Source organism: Helicoverpa zea, chromosome 5, assembly GCF_022581195.2.
Source record: "Helicoverpa zea isolate HzStark_Cry1AcR chromosome 5, ilHelZeax1.1, whole genome shotgun sequence".
NCBI classification, from domain to species: Eukaryota; Metazoa; Arthropoda; class Insecta; order Lepidoptera; family Noctuidae; genus Helicoverpa; species Helicoverpa zea.
Window position 1 is genome coordinate 3,104,100 of NC_061456.1, and position 24,817 is coordinate 3,128,916.

At 38.0% G+C, this 24,817-nt stretch overlaps 1 protein-coding gene across 1 annotated transcript in view; it reads left to right on the top strand.

Annotated features, from left to right (window-relative positions):
• Nucleotides 1-24,817, top strand: part of LOC124630795 (ATP-binding cassette sub-family G member 8) — a 52,132-nt gene that overhangs the window by 27,063 nt on the left and 252 nt on the right. The window contains exons 2-19 of the mRNA XM_047164802.1: nucleotides 4,417-4,463; nucleotides 16,257-16,332; nucleotides 16,651-16,787; nucleotides 17,218-17,349; nucleotides 17,771-17,911; nucleotides 18,177-18,321; nucleotides 18,613-18,803; nucleotides 19,127-19,277; nucleotides 19,527-19,682; nucleotides 19,769-19,957; nucleotides 20,215-20,484; nucleotides 20,602-20,719; nucleotides 21,085-21,265; nucleotides 21,494-21,617; nucleotides 21,951-22,115; nucleotides 22,562-22,682; nucleotides 22,964-23,247; nucleotides 23,580-24,759. Of these exons, the coding sequence (XP_047020758.1) occupies nucleotides 16,669-16,787; nucleotides 17,218-17,349; nucleotides 17,771-17,911; nucleotides 18,177-18,321; nucleotides 18,613-18,803; nucleotides 19,127-19,277; nucleotides 19,527-19,682; nucleotides 19,769-19,957; nucleotides 20,215-20,484; nucleotides 20,602-20,719; nucleotides 21,085-21,265; nucleotides 21,494-21,617; nucleotides 21,951-22,115; nucleotides 22,562-22,682; nucleotides 22,964-23,247; nucleotides 23,580-23,837 (2,745 nt within the window). The 5' untranslated portion in view covers nucleotides 4,417-4,463; nucleotides 16,257-16,332; nucleotides 16,651-16,668 and the 3' untranslated portion in view covers nucleotides 23,838-24,759. The remainder of the gene's footprint in view (nucleotides 1-4,416; nucleotides 4,464-16,256; nucleotides 16,333-16,650; nucleotides 16,788-17,217; nucleotides 17,350-17,770; nucleotides 17,912-18,176; nucleotides 18,322-18,612; nucleotides 18,804-19,126; nucleotides 19,278-19,526; nucleotides 19,683-19,768; nucleotides 19,958-20,214; nucleotides 20,485-20,601; nucleotides 20,720-21,084; nucleotides 21,266-21,493; nucleotides 21,618-21,950; nucleotides 22,116-22,561; nucleotides 22,683-22,963; nucleotides 23,248-23,579; nucleotides 24,760-24,817) is intronic.

A 24,817-nucleotide genomic window follows, 5' to 3' on the forward strand; every position in this document is an offset into this window, starting at 1 on the left:
ACGCTGAAGCCCTTTTGAGACAACTTTAATGAAATGGTGACACAAAACCGACGATTATCCCTCTATACACTATAGAAATGAACCCAAGGACAATCCCCGGTGGACGTCGTTAAAAAAAAGACAATCCCCGGTTCTGTGCTAAACTATTGCTAACTATGGAGGAAAACTACTTGGGCTATTTTGATGGGATGTTAGTGGATGACAATGTATTAGGTACATGTAAAAACGGCAGGTGGAGACTCGCCACCTCACTTACTGTAACCAGTCACTGAATAGCAACAAGAGGGCAATAGGGACATGAGCGGCTGAAGGGTGAGGATACCTCGGCGGACTTTAAACGCGGATTACGCGCTCCCTGTGCTTACCATGAGGCACCTACCCTCCGAGCAGGGCCACTAATCCTGCTCTAGCGACTCCACTCTGGACGGCCAAGCCAAGCCAGAGGCGTGAGACCTACCCCCGTCATGGTTCACTCCGACCGGCCGGAGATGGGGGACAGTATACTCTCCCTGGAGAACTCAGTATATATAGCCCCGCGGGGTCGCTACTCCCCGTCATCAGCCTCAGATGTCTTGCGGTGCCTATATCTCATTATTATTGTCGTTATTATCTCAAGAGCCTTTGTCCCAATTATGTTAGGGTCGACTTCCAGTCACGATGCAACTGAGTACCAGTGTTTTACAAGGAGCGACTGCCTATCTGACCTCCACAACCCGGTTACCCCTTGGTAAGACTTACTGGCTTCTGACTACCCATAACGACTGCCAAGAATGTTCAATGACAGTCGGAACCTACAGTTTAACATCCCCTCCAAATAACGGTCATTGGTATCCAAAATATACGTAGAAAGTACATACGAACTTAGAAAAGTTGCATTGGCAGGCACTTGCCAGACCTGGAATCAAAGACGCACGCTCATACTTGAGAGATTGGTTCTCTACCCACTAAACCACCACGAATTCCACTAAGTCACCACGACTTTGTCATCTATTTAATGTTTTTTTACGAAATAATACCTACGTGTAATATTTTTGCCACACACAACTTAAATGCGGTCTAATTAGAATCACTACTTTTATCCCTATGGTCACGTCTATTGCGACTATTCAGATCTTTGATTTTGCTGACCCCATAGTCGCTGGCATAAGGGACAGGATCCGCGTACGAAGTCGCGGGCAGAAGCTAGTGTATAATAAAGATATTTTTTTTGTTTGTTTGAATTCCAAAGGCACTGAAATTGAACCGATTAGAAAAATTTACAGTTAACATTTTACAGATGGAAAGCTTTAGAGCCCTGCCTCATTAGGACGCCAATGGCGACGTCGCCGGCTACGTATCCAAGCAGTTGTATTGAACTGTATGGAACCTAACTTACTTGGCGACGGTTTGGCAACGTCGCCAAATTGGAAGCGTGGCCACGAGCTACAGTTCTATACGTGGCTTCTGGCTACTCTGGCAGCTTGGCGACGTTGCCACGGTTGCCACTCAAATGTACACGGTAACGTGCACCTCCCTCACTCAGTCGCCAGTGTGGTCGCCAGTCAGCGTGCGATTTCTTCAGCGACGCCGAAAACAATTGACTGCCGAGACGCCATGGCTACTCGAATTGGCGACCTTTGGATGCCAAAAGTAGCCAGGCCTTCACCGCTGGCGACGTCGCCATGGCGTCTTAGTGAGGCAGGGCTCATACTCTTTCCAAGTAACATAACATAGGCTATATTTTATACAGGGACGAGTAGTAGTTACCTTGGGACGCGGGTGAAACCGTACGGAAAACGGCTAGTAATTTAATAAACGATGTTTTACTATAGTTTTGTAATAAAATATAGTGATAGTAAAATATAGTGTGAATATTACAATCGAATTTTATTACTCAGATATATTACCTGATATACTGTATACCTACTACCTTACCTACTTTTATTGTTTGTTAATAGGCTTTGATTAATGTACTGATTGCATCTTACACTTGCACACTTTTAAAATTAAAATTGACGTAACTTATACCTACTACTTCTTCTTCCCAGCAAAAACACATAGGAAGTGGTGAAGGGCGGGCGTTTTGGGGGCTGTCTTTTGTATTGACGTTCGAAAAGTGCTGATTTTCAGCCTACTTTGAATAAATGACTTAAAAAAAAAAAAAAAAAAAAACTAGCTACGAGTATTTTATTGTATTTCATGAAACTCAATAAATCTGTCAAGTTCTCGTGACTAGTCGCCGTTTGATGACCAACTGTGCCATTATCGTGATCTACTGCGCCGGCGCAGTTATCGTCAAATTGTCCACACTCATCACTAGATGCCAGATAAGTGAGAAACACTAAACGTTGCAATTAAACTAGTTTGTGGTGTTAATACAAGTGTTACTCTCGCGTTGATTGGGATCGGTGATTTCTAGAATATAGGTATTGATTCTCCGTTTAAAGAAAAGATGACTGGGTCGCCTGAAAGAGGAGATGAACAGGAAATGCATGAATGGATGTTAATAAATAGGTCAATAAAGCTATTTATAAAAAATAAAACCATTATCTCAGACTGAACAAAGGCAGGAATTACTGGAAAAGAAAATAGTTGCATCTCGTAAACCTTCATCATTACAAGATAATTACGTGTCATGCATTCATCTTACCTATGTTTCCGTTGTGTAAGGAAACGTTGTTATTTAAAATATGTCTTACATCCCTATGCCTGCATGCTTTTTCACAATATTACTAATAAGGACCTACCAGGAAATAAATACGAGCATAAGGAATATATTAAAGCTATGAATGAAATTAGCATCGATTCCACCGTTCATAATGTACCAGTATTGATGAAGTAAGATTTGCAAGTTACAAAATCACGCACATTTTATCACTAGTCATAAACTATTACAACAATATAACTCAGTACAGCATATTCATTGCAAATATTTGTATAAACGACGACCAGTTGCATGGCGAAAGACATCTTATCGATTGTGAATCGAGAACTCGGAATCCGAACTATATAATGAAACTATCGAATAAATATATCGATTAGCAATAGTCGATGATGGTGCCGAGAAGGGCGTGTTGAATATTTATGAGGATTACAACATCGCTGACAGCTCATTGTTTTGCAATTCTGCAATCATAAAAAACCGGATAAATCGTAGGTAGTCGTAGTAAATGTTGCAACTGCGTTGATTGCCGGCGAGCTCCGTTCATTCAATGACAATCGATCAACTGAATCCTGACAGAAGATTAATCTGAATTCGATGGTACGATCGGTTGCTGTACTGATTGATATTGCTAATGGTTCCGTTGCTTAATCAAATGCGAGGTACTGTTATTTGCGTATTAAAAGGCTATTGCAAAAGTTGTCGTCGACATCGTTCTTGACTATTTTTTTTCTTTTTTGAGTCTGTAATCAAATGAAGATATAATATAATACTATAAACAACAGTATTAAAAATAGGATTGTCTCCAGTGTACTCTCACCCACCTCACCCGTTACATCACTTGCATTAATTTTATTGTCTGTCTTCGAATCAAGCTATAAAATAACAAAAGCAGGGAAGTATGTTTGAGTAAAGCACTAACACTTGTAATTGCACTACAAAGTACTTTCTTTAAAGACAATCTTCTCAATACTTTGCTCCAATATCCGACAAATGACTCATAATTTATCGACAAATCCTAGTAATCAGGAGACAATACTCCTAACCCCATCACATAGGAATTTAGCTCAACTACTCAACATTCCTGAGCAAAGTAGACTAGATCATTCTGTTAGGGCATGAAATCATAAGCCACGGTACTGAGCTACAATTTGCTGCGCCCGAGTTACTAATTCTACCTCTTTGGTCTCGTCGAAATACTGCGGTTTATTAGCAAATTGGTCAGGAAAATGAATCAGCAATGGTTGATTGGGAGGCGGGGTTTTCCATTGTCTGTATTAAGGTTTGTGTTGTTTTTTCACTTCGAGGAAAAGTTTTTGCATTTGCAAGATATAAACATAAACATAGACAAAACAAACATCAATTGAAAAGCATATTGTTTCTAAAACTGTGGGGCTAAGTTAGAAAACGATAACACCATCTTTCTTCCGTAGATAACACATTACAAAAGTTTTTTCCTGTATTCTCTCAGCTGCCAGTCACAGACTAGTCATGCCCTAGAATGCAGAATGGTAATTACGTAAAGAATTTCAAGTCTCAAGTGCACCTGTCGCTTTCTTTGATGACACAAAGAAAGTAGCGTGAACAATTGCTACATGACTTGCTGCTAACTTCGTGACTTGACGTAACTTCAGGTTGAATTAGTTCCACATTGGGATGCGTATTGCTTCGTAAGGTACCGGAGAATTGCTCACATGCGTGTCCATTACGATTATGTGTAACTGCTTTCACGAAAATGTTTTCCCTTTTTCATGTTGTACTTTGTGTTGTTGCAGAGTTTGCGTGAGAGGATAAGTGCTGTTGGTGTGTGGCTGTTTTTGATGTAAGTTAATTTGAAGTTTTCATTACAATATTCACGAAAATAAGCGGTGTTTATAGATTATGAAATGAAACATAAATGAGGTAAAATACACTGCCGACAAAACAATGTGTACAAATTCGATGTAGATTAAGCTTTAGAAGGGAAAACTTACTGCATAATTTTATTCTAAAAAGAAACAGGGCATAAGTAGGTATCTTATGTAGACAAGGTATAATGTCTTGATTATGTATGCTCTGACAGTGTCCATAACAATGTTAACTCGCGAAGAATGAATGGCATCTAGATCTTATGCGAATAATCTGCGTAATGTCGTGGTAAACACTGTCGCAATATAACCTACGGTAAGGTGCTGTGCCTAGTTATAAATGATTTAAAAGCGAATGTTCCTAAAAGAAGCAGGATATAATGGGGGCCTGTTACAAGCATAACTCTTAGTATGCGGAAACGATCCTCCCTGGATACCCATCTACGTATAAATGATGCCACTAAATATCCTCATGAATCACTCTCATATTGGTGAAAACCAGCGGTTTTTGAGTTTACCGAGTACATACTTTTCTGTTCAGCAATATTAGTATTCGTGTCTAGGCTCTTAAACAAATTATCCCGATCGCACTAGTTCACTGGGCTATCGATAGAGTAATCTTATAATCAACCTACTTTCTCACAGTAATTAGCCAATAACCATGCGTAATGTACCCTAGTATTGACTAGTGAGCTAAATCTCGAGAAGTGCGATGATTATATCGAATTATCGACTAATCGGTCGATCATTAGATGCGACGGCGCGTGTAACGTTACGTTCTGTCGGAAGTGAGTGATCGGTTGTGATAGACGCGTGTTTCAGGAAGGAACATCGATTGAAGAGTGTTATCTACTTACGTTACAAGATAACATTAATTTGTTTAGGGAAATGTTTAACAGTACCATCTGGGGAGGGATTTCAGGCTTGAAGAAGTTGAGAAGTCTGACAGAAAGAAATTTGTTCTGTTCTCAAACGTATGAATGATAACTAAATTAATTGGTCATTTAGTTATCATTCATACGTTTGAGAAACGGTGCAAATACAAGTTTCTAATGTGTAAAAATATTAAAAATACATTTTGAATGGTTATAAAATTAAATAATAATTATGAATTTCTAGTGTAAAAAAAACATAAAGGATACTCGATTCTTTTAATTATGATCGATCATCACTTACTTTCTCGTGGCGTTTGTTTTACTCCGTAACATTTACGAAGAATGTTTCTTGTTTCAATAAAAGTGCAGTAACATAGTTAGTTTATATATAAACTCTTGTGTGGATAAAGCGAAAGTTTTTGTATTGAAATATAAATGTGGTTTGTATGCCAGCCATCTTTCTCGTGAAGAGGTCAGGGTAGTCCACCAGACAGGTTTCCTCGGATCATTGCAATTTTATCAAGCTGTCCATCTAAAGAGCTTGGTTTCATGTGGTCAAGCTCTCACACTTTGTGATATTATGCTGCAAAATTATTGCAAGAACAGTATTCCATGTTTCATGTGCAACCGGATAAAAAATTGCTATAGCTTTCCTCTCTAAGTAGATATCTAAATAGGTTACCTAATACAGCATTAAATTTTCCAAATCAGCTTTACAAAACTCTAATGTATTTTGTTTCTGTACCGCTCCACAGAACTTCTGGCACCCGGCCCTCATTACTCATTCGCATTTGTCATCATAACATCTACCAAAATATCCTTAACTGATGACTACTCTCCAAAAAACCGTTATTTAATAACAAAATTGGTCATACATAACGTTCTGAAAGTTGCAGTGCCATATCAACTACATATTTACTATACCTACGCGTAGCATACTGCATACACCTAGTGGAATAAAAACTCGTTGACCCACTGCAGTCACAGAATGGAACATGAATTTTAAGCAAAAACCTTTATGAATGAACTCGATTGGGCAACATTCAATTTCGTTGCTTTTCGATTATAACTCGATGATCGAGCGTTTTAACTCGAATGAAAGCGAATCAGAATCATTACTGTTGCGACGTAACTATAATTCTTTGCGATCATTTTCCAATTGCATTTACCGATCTATGTCATCTCGGCGTAAATCGTTAAAACTTAATAAATCATCTATTTTATATCGATTTTACAATCGTTTTGTCAACAAATGATAGATATTTATAGTGACTAGACTGTTTTGATGTGAATCACCTACTTACTTATTCTTTAATGTTTTTGACTTCCGTTAATGTAAAACAGGCAGGTTTAGGTGAACACACTATGAATGTCAATTCTGGTTGTGGAAATTGATTTTTATTACCTTACTTGGGTGGTCTAAAAGCTTGTTTGTATGTGTAGGTACTCATCTAGAACATTAACACACAATTAATAATATGTAGGTAGGTTCTTACATTGAGGATTTGCTTTTAATTTTCCATAAAGCACTTCTCTTATACTTACCTGCTTCCTTAAGCTTTCCATGTCGTGGTTTAACTTAGGTATTCTTAATCACTGGACTTTGTTTTCGCATCAAAATAAAGTTAAACTAATAATGACCGACTTTAGCAACGATGACTGTTTTCCGCATAATCTTCAATTAACTTCGTCTAACCGATTTCCTCCGTCTATGAGAAGCAACATTGTGTCGATAATGGCCTGGTAGAAAGCCCGCGAACCGACCTACTTGAGTCAATACATTCCTTAGGCATACGCTGGAACATTATTAAGTAAGCATTCACTTTAATTTGGTAATTAAAACACGTGGTTATTGCGTCTTGTTGTTCAGAAAAATACGTAAATCTGTAGTTGGTTATCTAACCGTTGATTAAGCCGTTAGAAGATCGCGTGACTTAATTTTTTTGTTGATGATGTATTATTTGAGTTGGGGTCAATGGCAACTATTAGCATGTTAAAGTACATAAACAGTTATAATATAGGAATTAAATATTAATAAAAAGGCAATTTATATTCAATTCCATGTAAAATACTTGCATTTCTATTTTACAACTTTTCTTAGCTATTCATAATTTTGAGAACTTTTCTCAAAATTGTTCAGCCAGCCCTAACTTAGTGATAAACTTATCATCGCTTACCTACTTCGATAAACAATAGCGATCGTGTCGTGACTAATTCTCGCGGGCCAATAACTGGACCAGGCAATAAAATAGATTGCTGCTCTAGTCCACTTTGGCTATACGCTGTACTTAAGTTTTCAAGGAAAACTGAAAGGAAAAATAATTTATATGAAAATGTACCTACTAAGTATAATATAAGGTTACTTGTCCGTGTATTAACATTAAGTCTAGAAACCAGTCATTGAAGTTAAGATGTGTATCTCCAGCAAAGACTGTAATCACCTAGTATTTAGTTGAAATATGAAGGAAGTAACAAATTAAGTACTGTACCTATAAAATAAATAAAGTTTCCTTTCATTGATAGGGTCCGGCGTCCGGTGGCGGCGACATTCCTTCAATCTGAATAATATTTGAGCTTGTGCAATACCCCTGAGTAATAGATTGATAATTTATAAGCGGACGCGTTTTTAAATGAGCCTCAGTATTTTCTTTAAAGTTAAATATGAATGAACTCGCTGTTTATAAATATTGAGGTTTGTTACGTGATAGTTGCTCTTTTCCGGAGGTAATTCCTGGTTATTTCATGAGTTTGCTTAGTTCATTTAACCTAAACTTAAACTGGAAATGCATAATCAAAGCAAGGTTACATATTTGAAAATACCTTGCTGTACATGATCTACTTACATACATACATATGTATTTGCATAATTAATTTATTTTGTGACTTCCCGCTATTCGCTTATCACTTGGTCCACACAAAACAAATGAATGCTAGCTAGAGATGGCTAGGCGCTCCTTTGCATATGTAAATACTCATATGCTTCGTGCATAAGAAAGCGAAATCGTATGCTAATTACCCACTTAGCTATCTAGAGAAATCAATAAAAACAAATTGACTATTAACAGCATTGAAAAACATTGAGAGAATCGTTAATTACATTACAGATGTTATTAGACCAAAACTGAAATGAATTCGTTTATATTCAATTTGAAAGTAGGAAATGTATTGATGCATAAAGAACAAGTTAATCAAATTAAGTATTCATACAAACTGTGATAATCTAGAATACTTTAGATAATGATGATCTAGTTTACATACATTTCTTCCGCTATATATGAATTAAAAGATATTATAAATAATTTAAAGTAATGATGAGTGGTGGCAAGAATGTGCGAGTACCATATTGTGTAAAATCAAACAATCAAATTGAAAAAGCGAATTGGTTGCACCTGGATTTCAAATCTGGACAATGATCAGTAGGTAGTTATCTTGCAATCAAAGACCAATGAGTCAATCTTAAATTGCTTATGATATGTCATTGAGATATACAATATACTTAAGTACTAGGTATCTGGTAATCACCATTTCCTTAACTATTAACTACTAAGGTCCAAATTATAAACGATAGGTCTCAATGATGGCCGGTTACAAGCATATCATTTGCTTAGGTACCTATATATCCGTATAATTTAGAGGTTTCTATAATGTTATTTTAATTTAGTATTTCCTATCGTGTGAATTGTTGACAATGGTAGTAATACCATGGATTCGTAACGGGACGCTTTTGAAAGTAATTTTATATTGCAGTCTGTAGTACCGTCATCTTTTTCGCATTTGTTGTTTATTATGTCGTTATGGCAACCTGTGTTTTGTTTTGGTATCCTCAAGACGCTGTCTGATATGTCTAAATACAGATTCTTGAGCGTCTAAATACTTTAAGTGTTTCTTTTTTGGGCAATATTGAAGACCTGTTAAACATTTCTACCGAGCAATTAAAGATTTAAGTTTGACTTGCTGAATGTAACAACTTTTATAAAATACGTACAGAGTTTTCTCAAGTTTTCCTTGTAAACAACAATAACCGGTAATGGCATAATTCATAATTATTAACATCATTGTTGTCCAGAATTGCAAGATCACCATATATCACAAAATCTCTAAGGGTGCGTCCACATCTGGCGAATGCGCCGCGAATGCGCAGCACGCGAGCCGATCGCGAGCTGTCCGCGAGCTGCGCGCGTGCAGTCACTGCAATAGTTCGGTGCGCCTCTTTAGCGCAACTCACGCAAGGCTCGTATAGAGCGCGCGAGCGGCGCGCGATCTGCGCGCAATCAGTTCTCGCCCTTACAGTTCCGTATATTGGCTCAGTACTATCGAAGATGGCAGACGTCGCGCGCCGCCTGCGCGCCGCTCGCGTGCGGCGCTTAGGTCGCGCGCGAGCTGCGCGCGGGCGGCGCAGAAGCGGCGCACGAACAAAAATGCACGCGCGCAGCTCGCGAACAGCTCGCGATCGGCTCGCGTGCTGCGCATTCGCGGCGCATTCGCCAGATGTGGACGCACCCTAAAATGAGCAAGCAAAACATTTAACACAAAAAAGAAAGTAAAATCGTTCATAAATATTGCTTGTTTCTATTGGTCGGTAATATTTATGCATTATGGCGCGGGCGCATACATCGAGTGCTATTTGAATGATGTGACTACTAAATAAGGTGCGGTTACTCATGCTCATACATTTCTATAGAATAAATTATTTCATGAGCGTTTTCAACATAATATGAAACAATAAGTGTTAGAAAACTCAATCTAGATGAAATCTCTCAAGCAAACAATCAATCTCGGTTCGTTCCACTTATCAGCAATCGTTTCTTTTCAATACAGACGTAGCGACGTACTTCCAACGTTGCGTTTACTAATATGTACTTCGTAGGAACAAGTTTCATTTGAACACTACACGTTTAAATCGTAGGTTTATTTTGACTTTGATGCTCAAAGCATTTAATACCAAAAACCCACTTGCAAGAACAGTCTTAAATAAAAAGACAGAAATAAGTTGAACAATCGCAGTTAAGGCACCCCTTAGCTAAGGGATAAGTTTGTGTTTCTTAAAGCAATCCCCCCCAATACCTACTCCCAGTTTGGTAGTCGTTTTGGCAGAAGGTTAAAAAAGAGGACAAAACTTTGGGAGCCCAATATTCACCACACACAAACCAACAGCACACACTTTCACGAATTCACTGGAACCGTAACGGTACAATTATGATACCTGGTATGACACGTTACGTGAGTCAGTCTGCATACACGTTGAAATATCTCTGCTTTTATGACACAGAGGTCGAATGAGCCACTTAAAGGTGTGACTGCTTGAACCTCAATGTGAGTGAAGATTTTAAACATGTATGAAAACGTTCCCAACTTGTTAGAGATGCATCTCAGATTATTCTTAATGGTCAAGCTTGTTTTATTGCGAAAATGATAGAAAATCTGAAGACGTTTCTCCGATTTTCTATCTGAAAGAATGACTGAATGCTCCATGCAGATTGTAATGACCACACCCTGAAAGACGATTCCAAAATGATTGGGATAAGGCTAGGCACATGATAATTTAAAGAAAACTTCATATCGGAAAAACAATTTCCAAGTTATCATATCGAAAAACCTTCATTACTATGTTTTTGTGTTGTAATGCAACCCACAAAATTTTCCGTAATCATCACAAGAAACAATCTTACGATTGATGTTAAAAAACCGGAACAGTTACGAATCGTATCGGATGTTATGTTCTAATGTATTCAATAGTTGCGCTCGCGCAGGCAACGTGTAACGTAACGCGGTTTAAAATCACTAATTGTAGTGAATAATTATTGCAATGTAATAGTAATTTGTAGGTATTCGTTATGATTTGTTGCGGTTTTTTTCAGACACATGTAGGTTAACCGCGTTTGTGAGTTTGCTTAATGACTACGTCAACTAAGTTAACCTACTTACGCACGTTTTTTGCAAAATATAACTAATTGTCAGCTTATATTTCCGGCATAGCTTTTTAGGGAGCGAGCGACAGTTTTACAAGATCTAAGCGCCATGCCATCACACAGAAACGAATTGTTACATTGGAAAATAAACGGGTCTTGGTATCCGCCATAACGCATTTTCTTCATATAACAGCTTATTATTACACTACAGCTAAGTATATTCGATACATTATCCATAACTGTACCATAATTGCATTTCCCATGTTAAGTTCAAGTTTATTCACGGCATGCGTTCTCGCAATAACTGTTAGATACGATAATGTAAATCAATTTATTGACACAAAATATCTCGTGACTACGATCCCTGCTATGTCATGACAATGTAGGCGTTTGAAGTGATATATGACATTATTATATTGTAAATTAGTTGCTTTATGACGGAATGCGGATCTTAAATTATGTTCCGCAAATAAAAATGAATGAAAAGTCGTATTTTTTGTTAGCCAGTTCCTGGTTTCCTGCCAGTTGGTATCGTCGTTGACTCAAACAAACCACATTTTAAGCAAATTGCTGCATTATTTTACAGTTAAATTGTGGAACGCCAGATTTTATTAAAATATATTGATGAGGACCCATGCAATAGAATAAATAATATTATATCTATAGAGACCACTAACTTAATATTTTGTCTCACAATAAAGTGCAATAATGGTTTAATGTCCGTTAATCCCTAGACAAAAACGATGTGTGAACGAAGCTTTAAGCTGACTCAAATATAGTTTCATGTGATAAACTAGGTAGGTACTAACGTGTTTAAAAAAAAAACAATCCTGAAAATACTTCTGTAAACGATGAAGTCACTTGGCCATAATTTCTTAACATTTGCACGCTTGTTCGTGGTTTATCTCTGTGAAAAAGTGCACGTATAAATCTGTCTTGCAAACACTTTGGACAAACATTGTGTCATCACTGTTTATGTTAATCATGCTTGCTTAAGTTTCGGGAAGTACTTAGATAGCTTTGCGCTCTGAATCCAAAAACAAGCAATCGAGACACCAAGACTTTTCGTTTGAGAACATTTCGTGGTTGTGCGGGATGACTAAGTTTATTGTCGAACAAAATTACAGCTATAACGTAATTTAACTACATCGAACCATAAAAGTAACAAAATAACAATAATCAAATAGCCCACGAAATCAATTTGTCTCAATACCTTTGTTCTAACAATTTCAACTGCAAGTGCCTACGTGCGATTGAATATGGCGTCCGAGGTCACTGACCCCAAAGCGCCAGAGCTCGCATGGCATCCCGGGTAAAAATAGCCCCTTTTCCAAGCCTCTATAGCCTTCGTACACGCATTGGCTATTTACTGGAGAACAGAGAAATTTGCGTACAACATTGAAGGCGTAATAGACTATGCGTGCGCAAGAGTCACGCTCTGACGTTTTGTGTTCACTGGATTTTGCCTGACAATGTATTGTATGTCAGATGTAGATTGTGATGGCGCCATGAGCTGTTTCTCAATTATGATTATGGTAAATAATTTTTAACCTACATAAAACAAGAGCATTTTGTATTAGTCTGTGTTGATTAATTGGTAAGCTCACAGAGTGGTCCCACATGACATATTATAAGTTGTTGTGCTATCTACAAACTTTTGTGTATTAAGGGTACATAGATATAGGAACTAGTAAAAACAAATGCATGACATTGCAAAGGATATCACCACCACAATAACATTTTGTGTTTTGTACGTTTATGCAAAGTAAGAAAAACACTGATTTGTATCTTGTCAATCTCATTATGCAAAACATTATCTTATAATGCCAATGGAATGCGCTTTTTGTTGCTTGCAAAGGATGATTTGTTTCAGAATTCAAACAGGTATTCGCGAGGCGCCTACGCATCAAATCCCAGGCGATATATCACTAGAGCGACGGTTCTCTTTATGCAATCAAGTCACTAACAATGCAAGTCTTTGCCTATCAGGATTTATTACTTTACCCTCACAATACGACTCAGGAATCCTTTTATACCTCCAATTGCCTTTTTAGATTTAAAAAACTGTAGTATTTTTGTTCTCGACAAAGTAAGAACAAGGTACTAATTGGTCACGCAAATGTTGTAAGTGTTAACTAAAATCTGTAGGTATTTGGAGGACGAGAGTTATGTAACGTGAGTGTTCAGTAACAGTTAACGACTTCACACGTAAAACGTATTTATAGAATTTTAATTTTACACAACCTTGACTGATATTATTTGAACAAAGTGCTTATTTCAAAGATATCAAGTTACTTCTTCTTGATCCAGATCTTACCAACTATGGTCTGACTTTTCATAAGAGCCTCCAAATTATTTGAAATCAAAACCTTTGAATACGTGGTCTGTAATTTCGTGTACCTTGACACATTTTTACTAAAACAACCCACTGATTAAAAAGCTTATAAAGTACGGTATGAATTAACTATGAAACCCACGGTAGATACGATACATGATGAGTAGTTGCGTGACATTTCAAAGCTTCCTCATCGGTAAGAACAGAGGAGGGAAGGTCGTGTCGGTAATACCAAATTACTGGCAATTAACATACAAAGAGATATCTTGACTAGATGACCGCCCACTGCACAAACCTGCGGGCTTAATCATGCGTTGATTGAGGTTTAAAATACGTACTTACCTACAACATTCTAGGTAGACGTTGAAAGAATAGGCGTATCGACATTCTTGAGTTAACCACTCATAGGTCAGTATAGGCTTAATATAAAAGTTAAGGGCATAAAACACAAAGTAATTCTTGTACCTAGACATGAACGAATATAAAAAGTGCTAAATATGGACATAATAAAATTGTATGAAGTAGGCTTACAGCTGCTTAACATTTTACTTGAGCAAGATCATCTTGTGAGTCAGATGCAAACATGGTAGATAAGATCGTTGTACTTATACAGTGGAACACAATAGGAAAAACATAAGTGTTGCATAAGATATGAATGTAAAACATACAAGTTCCAATTTAAGAGATAATAATCAAATATAGGATGAATTTAATAGAACGTTTTAATATTATCTAATAACAAGGGAAAATAAATACATTAACAAGCTTTATTCCTCAAATTATGTACTCAAGTTTTGATTTATGAAAATAAAACGCATCTCAATTAGCTGTGTTTAATAAAAAGCGATATAGATTACACGTGATTTAACAAATTCTTATGAAGACTTTTAGTCTCAATTGCAGTATATTATAGCGTTATGAAATTTTCTTGTTCTGAGCAACCAGAGCAACATGAAGAATATGTTCCGGATCTCCACTAAACAAATGAAGACGGATAGCTTGACTGATGTGAAGCAATCCATCCAGCCATAAATAACATAAGTGGCAATTGTTCCTCTTCGTTATCTTCGTAATTAATTATTTATCCCATACATTGTGCGCCACAGTACATTACTCAATGCCTGCGTGCAAGACTACCTCGATTACCATAGTGACACGCGAATCTTAGAACCAGTACTGCAGCATCACGGTCGTGAAGTAGGTGAGGGTCCCCAACTGCTTCCGAATGGCACATAAACACAGTAATTGGATATTAAGTAGTAATTGCTTTACCGGTTGGGTTGGTGGACATAAAGCTGATGCCTCATTATTGTTTAGTACTGGTTGTACGAATGATAAAGTAAATAAGCATACTAATCAGGAAGGCGAAAGGTCAGGTCTATGAATTTACTTTACTAGTGTCTTGAGAGAGGGCTGTCTTATAAGATTCTCTTGATATATTGAGGTCGTGCATCTGGTCCTAATGCACTGTAGGGCAGAGCTAATGAACACTTGATTTCAAGCCTATGCAAGTACGTATTAATTGCCTCTCTTGAGTGCTAGACCAACTAACTAACTATGAGAAAGTCTCAAATTAAACTTTAGGATACAAGCGACCGTCATCATTAATTCCTAAGTTTGAAATACTGCAACCACGACAGCATGTTTCCTGACTGGCTCGACTTTTTGCCTGTCTATGAAGCTGTCGTTTATCCAATTAAAGCTAGACGAGAATAATAAATCATGTAAGTCTGTTCAATTATCAGAATCTTCGTAATTGTGGAACAATACGTTCTTTTGTCCCACGGTTGGTTAATGGTTCTATTTACCGCCACATAATCGATGTCTAGTTCAAGGCATGGTGTTGGAAGTGATGTATGCGAAGTCTATAACTCCCGTACAGCCGCAGTGATAGCTTCCGCGTTTGTCGTGGTTTTGAAACTCCATTTACATGATTCGTTCGAGATATTTTGTGTGAACGTTGTATCATCGATGGATATGGATATCGATAACCAGGAAATTTTGCAGATATCAAACCGTTTTTTCGCAACATTCGTGCATCAAGACGCTTTAGAATTTTAACTAATGAAGCCTCTCAACGCGGAAGTGCAAAAACCTTACAAATTAGTATAGATATCAACGACCTTCGTATCCAAACGTGACGGCTCATAATCCAAATTACGCATTATATCAAAAACAAATGCTTGTCGACATGTGCGCTCATTTGTTTCGCAAGTTCGACAATGAGATGGTGAGATTGGTAGTCGCGTGCGCGTCCGGTGTGCTAGTCAACTGTTGACGCAACGGCCTTTGATTCGGCATGGAGCCAGACGAGTTTTGAACGGGATATGGCCAATGTCGATCGATGTTGGGAAATTGCATGAGAACTTGTCGATAGTGTTGTTGTATGGCAGCATGTACCTACTTTGAAACATTGAGCACAAACACGATGAAATAGGATAAGAGGATCGATTTGGCATAGTTTTCCGCCATAGTTAGCCGCCATCAAACGTAAAAGTTTGGCGAGTTTAGATTTAAGAAACACACCAATGTAATTATTAAAATTTCAATAAATTAAAAAAATATATATATGATTAGGTATCGTAAAAGATAATGTTTTGAATGTATTCTGGTCTGCTGTATCTTATAGTTTTTTTTTCTTTGTTTCAGATCAATATGAAGCACGAGAAATGACCATGTGTAAGCTCAAGAAATCAGTTAACGACATAACATTGGAATGACAGTGGTGAGCATCATATTACTAGAATTATTTATCGGATAATTAAAATAACAATAGCATTTTTCCTGATGTTAATCATGTTGTGGGAGATATGCCTCATAGCTCTGTCCTGTAACCTTACTAGAGTCAGTTGCCAACTTACGCTTTCGCGGGAAATTTCCTGATCGATTTAAGGAAATAGAGTAGAATGCGAGTGAATTGAAGTACACGCTAACATAAATGTCACTTTACATTTATATAGCTCAAACTTTCTCATTTATTTAATTAGCAGGATATAATTAATTAGTCATAAAACAGTTGAACATGTTAATTTTGCGTGCACAGATACAATAGAGCCGCAAAATGTCGCAGTCAGCGCTGGGCCTCGGCGGGGAGCGGAGGTACTCGGTGCCGTCCAACCCGCTGATGCACGACCATCGGGGCATGCACTCTGAGGACCTGCATGCCTGGTCGATTTACAGGTAAATACCATAAAATACTAGCTTTCCAATTATGTAGGTGGCGATAGCAGTGAACTTCGGCCTTCCTAACAAGCCTTCTGGTCTGGTCTAAAAGCAGGGCATAGTATTCATTGTTTATGTGACAAGGTCACTACTTCCATACTTTAGGTAGTATACCAAGTTACCCACGTATGCCTTACAACAGTAAAGCAGCTTATAGGACGATTGGACTACAAAAGCTTAGGCTTTATTCTCAATGTTACCTACTAAGATATTTTTAGCATTCCACAGGAATTTAACCCAAATAAAGACTAGGTACCACAAATTACCTACTAACAAAAAACAGTATTGTCATACGCCGTGAGAACCGTGGCAGTAACACAGATCTTGTGTACGATAAGCCTTTGTTAATGAATGTGCGTCAAATAAACATAATTGTGTCATGTTTTAGGCAAAACCTGAACTCGGACTTCACTGACAGTGCATTGGGGAGCACGGACAAGAGCCCACTGCCTTATGGGAACTTCCAGCTGAGGGATACTACCGTACAGTCCATATTATCGCATCCTCGATATGGACCTAAGTGAGAACCTACATCTTCTATTAGCTTTATTAAGGAAGTACTTCTTGAATGTGTCACCCTTCCTGATAGCCTACCACGATCTTGCTTGTTAACTATAACATTAGCGCGTTCGTGCAAGACCCTCGGTATGTTAATTAGCACCTATCTATTTCGGAAGGCGGTAGCAACATAATATTCGCATGATAAATAAAACATGCAATATTAACACTGCGTGAATCTGGTATCGTAAACTCCATAAATTCTAGTACTTACCTTCACGAACTCGCATTGTTTAACTATTAAAATTGGCAATAATTCATAAAAACCGATTGTAACATACGTACAGTTTATTACTTATTACGGAATCGGCCTCGTCGTTAATGAAATTTATGTCACGGTTTACCTTACCTTGCCCTACAGCAGTTTAACACTTTGTCACCAGATCGGCGCTCGGCTCCAATATGTATACGTACCTGAAGTTCGGGCTACCTCGGGTGTTTCCGCCGAACCACAACGGATCCCAGCGGTCTGGTACTCCTAAGCCGAAGACTTCCATTGGAAGTGGCATGAAACCAGTGCCCAGGTAATTTTGGAAAGTTATTCTACTCTACTGTCCTCTAATTGAGAAAATTTAAATGACTCGAGTGTACTTCATTGAGCATTATACCTTTGCATATGGATTCATTGATGAAAGGATTGGAAGGATTGAGATAAAAGTAGTTTTAAGTGTATATCATTACTGGATTTTCGACTAAAATAACGACCTCCCTAAAGAAATGCAATGCTTAAAAGTACAGCTTGAATCAGACCATTCGCAATGCATCTAATATTTTTGCATTTCTCAATAGGATCCAAAGGCAAAGTCGAGGTATGCGAGAAACTTCATCAGGATACGACAGTTCGGACAACGAGACCACCACAAACTATAAGTACAGTCGAAAGTATCGCTCTGACCCGGATTTTAGGATGCAAAACGTACATCCTTCTCTGCAGGTAAATACTTTCTACTAAAACATGTCTCGATAAAACCAAAACAAGTATTCGTAAAGATCAGATTTTGTGGAACTTGGTAGTCGTTTTTCGGAATTTAACACATAACTGTAAGACTCACTACTACTACAATATCATTGCTTGCTACAATTTTGAGTCCGATCTTCATCCTCATTTAGTAACCGAGCGAACCAGTATCCGAGTTGTCTTAAAAAGTCCTGACGGCTTTTGACTTAAAATATAAATGAAGCAGGGATCCAATAATTCACTAATTTCCCTTAACTATTTCAACAGCCTAATACCGGCGTCCCAGTAGTAGCGATGCAGCAAGCAGGAATCCGCGGCGACGGCCAGTGGACGAACTCGCGCCACAAGTCCGTCAGTGAAGCAAACCTGCTCGGTATAGACGCGCGACCACAACGCACACACTACAGCAATAGGAGAAACAGTGTCGCTGATTATGTGCCCGATGGAGACCACCAAAGGTATGATGCACGATGCACCCCTACTAAATAGGTACCTAATAGGTAGAATTTGAATACACTTTTTCTCAGCTTTATTTATATCCGTTCAGTAATACCCACCCTCTAATCCATAGGGCACTTGCCCGGGATTATATATTCACCACTCTGCAGGGTTAAGAGGATTGTCCTAATTGGATAAGGATTTTTATTTCTCTGAGAAAATGCGTTAAATATTGGTTTATCCTCTTCTTCTCTTCCATCTTTGGAGAATTTTCAATAGAGAAAGACATAGGCCCAGACATATTGACACCAGTACAATGGCTTTAATAAATGTATTCTTTCAGCTACTTAATGTCACCTTCGCACCTGGGCGGTCGCATGTCTAAGGCCGGCAGCCACATGTCTATCGCACAGTCTAGGAAACACTCCACACTGAGACCGGGAGACCACCTAGACGGATACACGCATTCCGCGTATATTTACCCTAATTATTATGTGAGTACATTTCATTATTAAAGGCCCTTGCCAAATATACAAGAAATATTTAGTATTCATCTTTTGGGTAAGTAAGATTGACGATCTGCAAAAGGCTGATGATGCTTCAAGTTTACTATTGGGCTATTTATGGACACGTTGGGAAAGTCAGCCTGGAAAGTCTAGCGGTGCCCTTAAACTGAATAGGAGGACAATGGGGATCTTATTAAAATGAATTTATGAATAAAGAATTTAATTTTCGATTTCCAGGTAAACAGTTTAGAAATAACAGCGCCAGAAAACAAGTCAACTCTTTTAGTATCTGGGCTAAGCTTCGAGGTGAAGTCGGGAGAAATCCTGGCTGTATTAGCAACATCCCATCACGAAGCTACAGGACTATTAGATGTTCTAGCTGGTGTACGAAAGGTAAAATATTACGTTTAATTATTTTGTCAACCATTATATAATTTTCTTCGACGCCTATCTTTATCAATCTTCGCGATTTGTTCTAGAAACTGACGGGAGACATAGTCATCAACGGCCAGCCGGTTGCGTCATCAACTCTTCGGAAGGTAGCCGCGTACGTACGTAAGGATACATCGCTATGTGCCGCGATGACAGTAGAACATACCTTGAGGTTCCACGCTGCGTTGAGAAGACCCCGGAACAACGGACAAGTGAAGATGGATGACAGAGATCGGGTATGTATCATAAAGACCCATCCTCATGCCCATGCAATCTATAAAAGTTAAAGCTACTAAACAATACCTTCATAGGTATTAATGGATCTCAGAACTTTGCAGCTTGGCGCTACTATCAATGAGGAAACTGATCTTAAAAACCATTTGCCAAGTTTTGGAATCTTCAACTCATTGCATGTTAAGATGCACAAAACATCCTAAATTAAATCTCATAAACACATTATGATTTCTATAACCAGATGTATTATGCTTTTCAGATAAACCTCCTAATAGAAGAACTAGGACTCGAACAAGTCAGGGACACAAACGTGGGACGTTTAACTCGTTCCGAAATCCGACGCCTGAACGTAGCATGTCAACTTCTCTTAGACATGGCCATATTAATTCTTGATCAACCCACAAAGGAAATGGATATATTTGACACCTTCTTCCTGGTGGAATATTTGAGGAATTGGGCCAGTACTGGAAGAGTGGTTATCATGTCGCTGCATCCACCTACTTATGAGATTTTTGCTATGCTTACAAAGGTGTGTATGACTTTGAACAAGTTTTTATTTAACTTTTCTTAGGTTTTTCTAATTTTCAGTGTCCTTCTACTTCTCGAGGTAGTATTAATGGTTTAATATGCTTTCTCTTCATTCCAGGTGGTTTTAATATCAGCCGGTAGAACGATGTTCAGCGGGTACAGAAGGGATATGTTGCCATATTTTGCCTCCATCGATTATCCCTGCCCTGCTTTCAAGAACCCCTCGGACTACTATCGTAAGCATATTTTTGGTTTGGCAGATTTCACTGATGCATTAATTAACAGCAACTTAAGCATATTTCTATTTCTTTTTGCTCAGCATTCTCAATCATCAGGTTTTAAATGAGATACCTTATTTATATTCAGATTACCTACAATATTTTGATAAGCTTCATTACATTTTGCCGGAAGGCAACTATTACCTTTTACTATAAGCTTGTAAGATAATTAACTTGGCTATGAATTTCGGATCCTCTTCTATTCGATCGACTAGACTGCACACCAAGTTCAATTTCCATAAATTATTAATTTGTGTTACTGCTTATTAACAAAACCCATTCCATGCAGGCTTCACAATAAAATTCCATTTCTTCTTTTCCAGTGGATCTTGTCACACTAGATGACCTATCAGCGGCAGCGATGCTAGAGTCTTCAGGGCGTATCTCTGCGCTAGCGAACGTGTTCGCGGGAGCGCACGCAGCGCCCGAGCCGCCGCCGCCCGTGCCGCTGCCCGCGCCGCTCACCCGGCACAACGTGCTCGTGCAGGCCGCTGCGCTTATACAGTACGTAGTTCCCTTAATAATGCGTAGACAAGATAAAGCTGAATATGTTCGGCTTATTCTGGAGATTATCCATCCACAAGCAGTCCTTGTGTCTAGTGTGCGCTAGTCTTGTTGATGGATTAAAAAACGTGCGAAAACCACGATTCAAAAGACATTGTGACGCATATCAGTGATATTGTCAGCCTACTTATGCATCTGTTATTTATGCTTCTTCTTCTGTATTTCCAGAAAGAGTCTGTTATACACACAATCGACAACTATATCGAACGTGATAACACGAGTACTCCTCGCGGCTGTCATGTCGCTGATCACGGGCGCCATATTTTGGGACCTTCCATCCACAGACCCTGCGGTAAGTGCAAACTAAACTTTCAGCTGTTTGCCGGATTACGACTAAGTTTAAGCGACTCGCCTTATTAGCAACTTTTCTTATTCCAAATCAATAAAAGTAGATACTCAGCAATCAGTTAGAACAAGAGAGGACCCCACTCAATAAAGATGGGAAAAGACTCATCAACATCATCTACCTAGCCTTTTCTCAACTACGTCGGCATCCAGTCTAACTGGTTGCAGCTGAGAAGCAGTATTTTACAAGGAGCCATATCTGACCTCCTCAACCCAGTTACCAGCATTGCACAAAATCTTATCTATTAATCTTAGGTTCTCATCATACTTTCTCTTACAGTTAACACAAAATGACCGTGTAGGATACCACTACACTGTAATGTGCCTTACTGTGTGGCCGATCCTTCTGTGGCTGAGTGCGAGAGAAGCGAGTTCCATGCGACATCACGTGGAAAGAGATATCGCCGTCGGACTGTACTCCAGAACTGTGTTCATATTGTTCGATGTGAGTTTGTTTTGTCTTTATATTTTCAGCCTGATAAGCGCCTGATATATGAGAAGCAAATATCTTTGAAATTTTGGTTTACTACACCAAAATTTCAAAGATATTTTCTAAACAAAGCTGGCTCCTTATTTGCCAGATCGAATATGATTTGTTCAAACGTTAGCCGTATTCGAGTTGAAGCACTGGACACCGTTAGACCCAGTCTGGAACTCATTCTAGAGATCTTATGGGATATTAGACTCTAGACTGCTTTATTTTGCACTTATAGCATTCGATAAATGATCAAATAACAATGTTAAATTATTATCATCAAAAGAAAATCTGGCAAAGAAATTATCTTTGCCAGATTTTCTTTTAGGCTTACACGGGCTAAGGATTCTGTTTTCTCCACACTGCGAAGTCTTGAATTTTAGTTGTAATATTTTATAACGTTGTTTATATTCCAGCAACTCCTAGAGGTATGGTCAGCGTGTATAACGTGGCTGGCGTACCTGGTGCCAAGCTACGCCATGACAGGCCTGTATGCGCAGGCACCAGCCTCCTTCGACGGTTTCTATTATTACTTAGGTATGTACATATTTACCTACAATTTGAGAAGAAATGATTTGGTAGAATATTCCTTATTTAGAAATCAAATGGGGCATGCTGTCTGCTTGCCATATTTATTCCCAAATGAAAGCTATAGAAAGGGTTATATAGATGTTTAAATAACCATAAAAATAAAGAGGACCACTATTATATTTCACTAGGTGCACGATGTGCGAGCTTACACACATTGAAGCACCTAAATCTTCCTTGCCAAGTAATATGCTGACGTCTATATACATGAATATTTTCCTATATTTCAGGTTACATGCTGGTCTACTTAATAAGCATACAAATGTTATGTCGAGCGACAATATTCATTGTGCCAATGGAGAAGACTGCAGCTATCATATCAGGGTTCTGCTTGCTACTAAGCACGTTGGTCAATGGCGTGATGATACACGAACGGGATTTGCCGTACTACGTCACGTGGCTACAGTATGTGTCTCCTTCGAGATGGACGATCCCAGAATTATTGGGAAGAGAACTGAGTGAAGTTGCCTTGAGGAGCAGTATTAGTAAGGATGTGAGGTGTCCTAATAAACAAGTGAGTAAAATATTTTAGGTATAGCTTTAAGCTTTACATTCGCAGATTCGAAACTTCTTTCTCATCATATCTGTCCAAATTTTCACTGAAATTAGTGCATATTGTTTCCAAGTAGACGAGCTGATTTACATGCTTTCAAATTGAGTCAGTACAGCTGATAATGGAGTTTTGAATGAAACAGTGACATTCTTCTATCATCAAAACCATTATTCAAAAGAAGCGATATTATTTCCTCTACGAATATAAAATATAGTATGTAATTTCCCACTTCCGTAACATTTAAATAGGTATATTTTTTGGCCAGTCGACTAAAGCTTCGTTTTTATTTTCAGAGACCATACCAAGACATAATAGTACAATCGCCGTGCCCCCCTCCAAACGGCACACAAGTACTGTCAAACTTCGAGTACATTCGCTCCGACCATCTCTGGGAGTGGACAGACGAGTCCTTCCTCATAGCTCTGGCTATATTCTACGCAGTCTTCGCTTTTGTGGCCTTAGTGGCTTTTGTAGCCGACTGTACCAAGTACACGAAGAGAAAAGACCTCACGTCTAGGAAAGGGCATAAAGTTAGTGTTAATACTCCTTGAATTTAGACTGTTTAGTTAATGGGATTTTTTTCTGGTTTGGGACGTGCCTCGTGTTTGAGAGATATAGAGTTATACTGAACGTATAGTCATCTCTTTTCTGGGAGGTATTTTAAAATGTTGCAGATTATAGTTATTTTAGTTTCAGAAAGCTAAATCTATTTGAAATGATTTGTGATTAAGAATATAAAAGTCGAACAATGTACAAAAGTATGAATTGTCATAATAAAATTATATTATTAGGAGTATAATCAATTATGAAGTTGAATTAAAAGGCTGACTGTAGGTCTTCCGTCCAATTGTTAAGGGTTTATATATATTTTGTCTATGATCTACAGTGGATAGAATTAGGATTGTGTTAGTGGGTTAAATAGGATCCCAGAGGACCTAAAATACTAGATTCTATAGATAAAGGAAACCTTAAAAAATAAATACATAACAACTTCTATTCATTCCACTACCTTATTTAGTTAATTAAAATAAACTTAGAAATAAAGCCATTTCTATATAGACGAATAAACATCTATCAATTGCTTTGATACTTAGCTTTTCCTTCTCTACCTCTTTGTTAGTAGAAAAGTAAAAAAGTGGCAATACCATTTGGTAATATGGTAATGTTGCTAACAATATAGACTTTGAACTACAATGCGTGCCTTGTACATAAATCTAGATATAGAATCTGCATAATACATACTAAGGTAAATTGAGTAATTAGTTTATCAAATATGTACACAGACGCACATTTAAAATTTAGGCCAATTTCTCGTTCACAAATATATCAAAAAAGTTCCATTACGAATATTAGTCACTTAGCCAAACCCACTGATTTAATGTTACCCCGGTTTATTGAAAAAACAAAACTGATTTTGTGCTCATATGAAAATCGATCGAGAAAAATGTAGATAGGATTTATTAAACTCTTAGGGCCTTACTACAAAAACTTTAAACCCTGTTTTACACTTGTCTAATAAAATTTTGGCTGC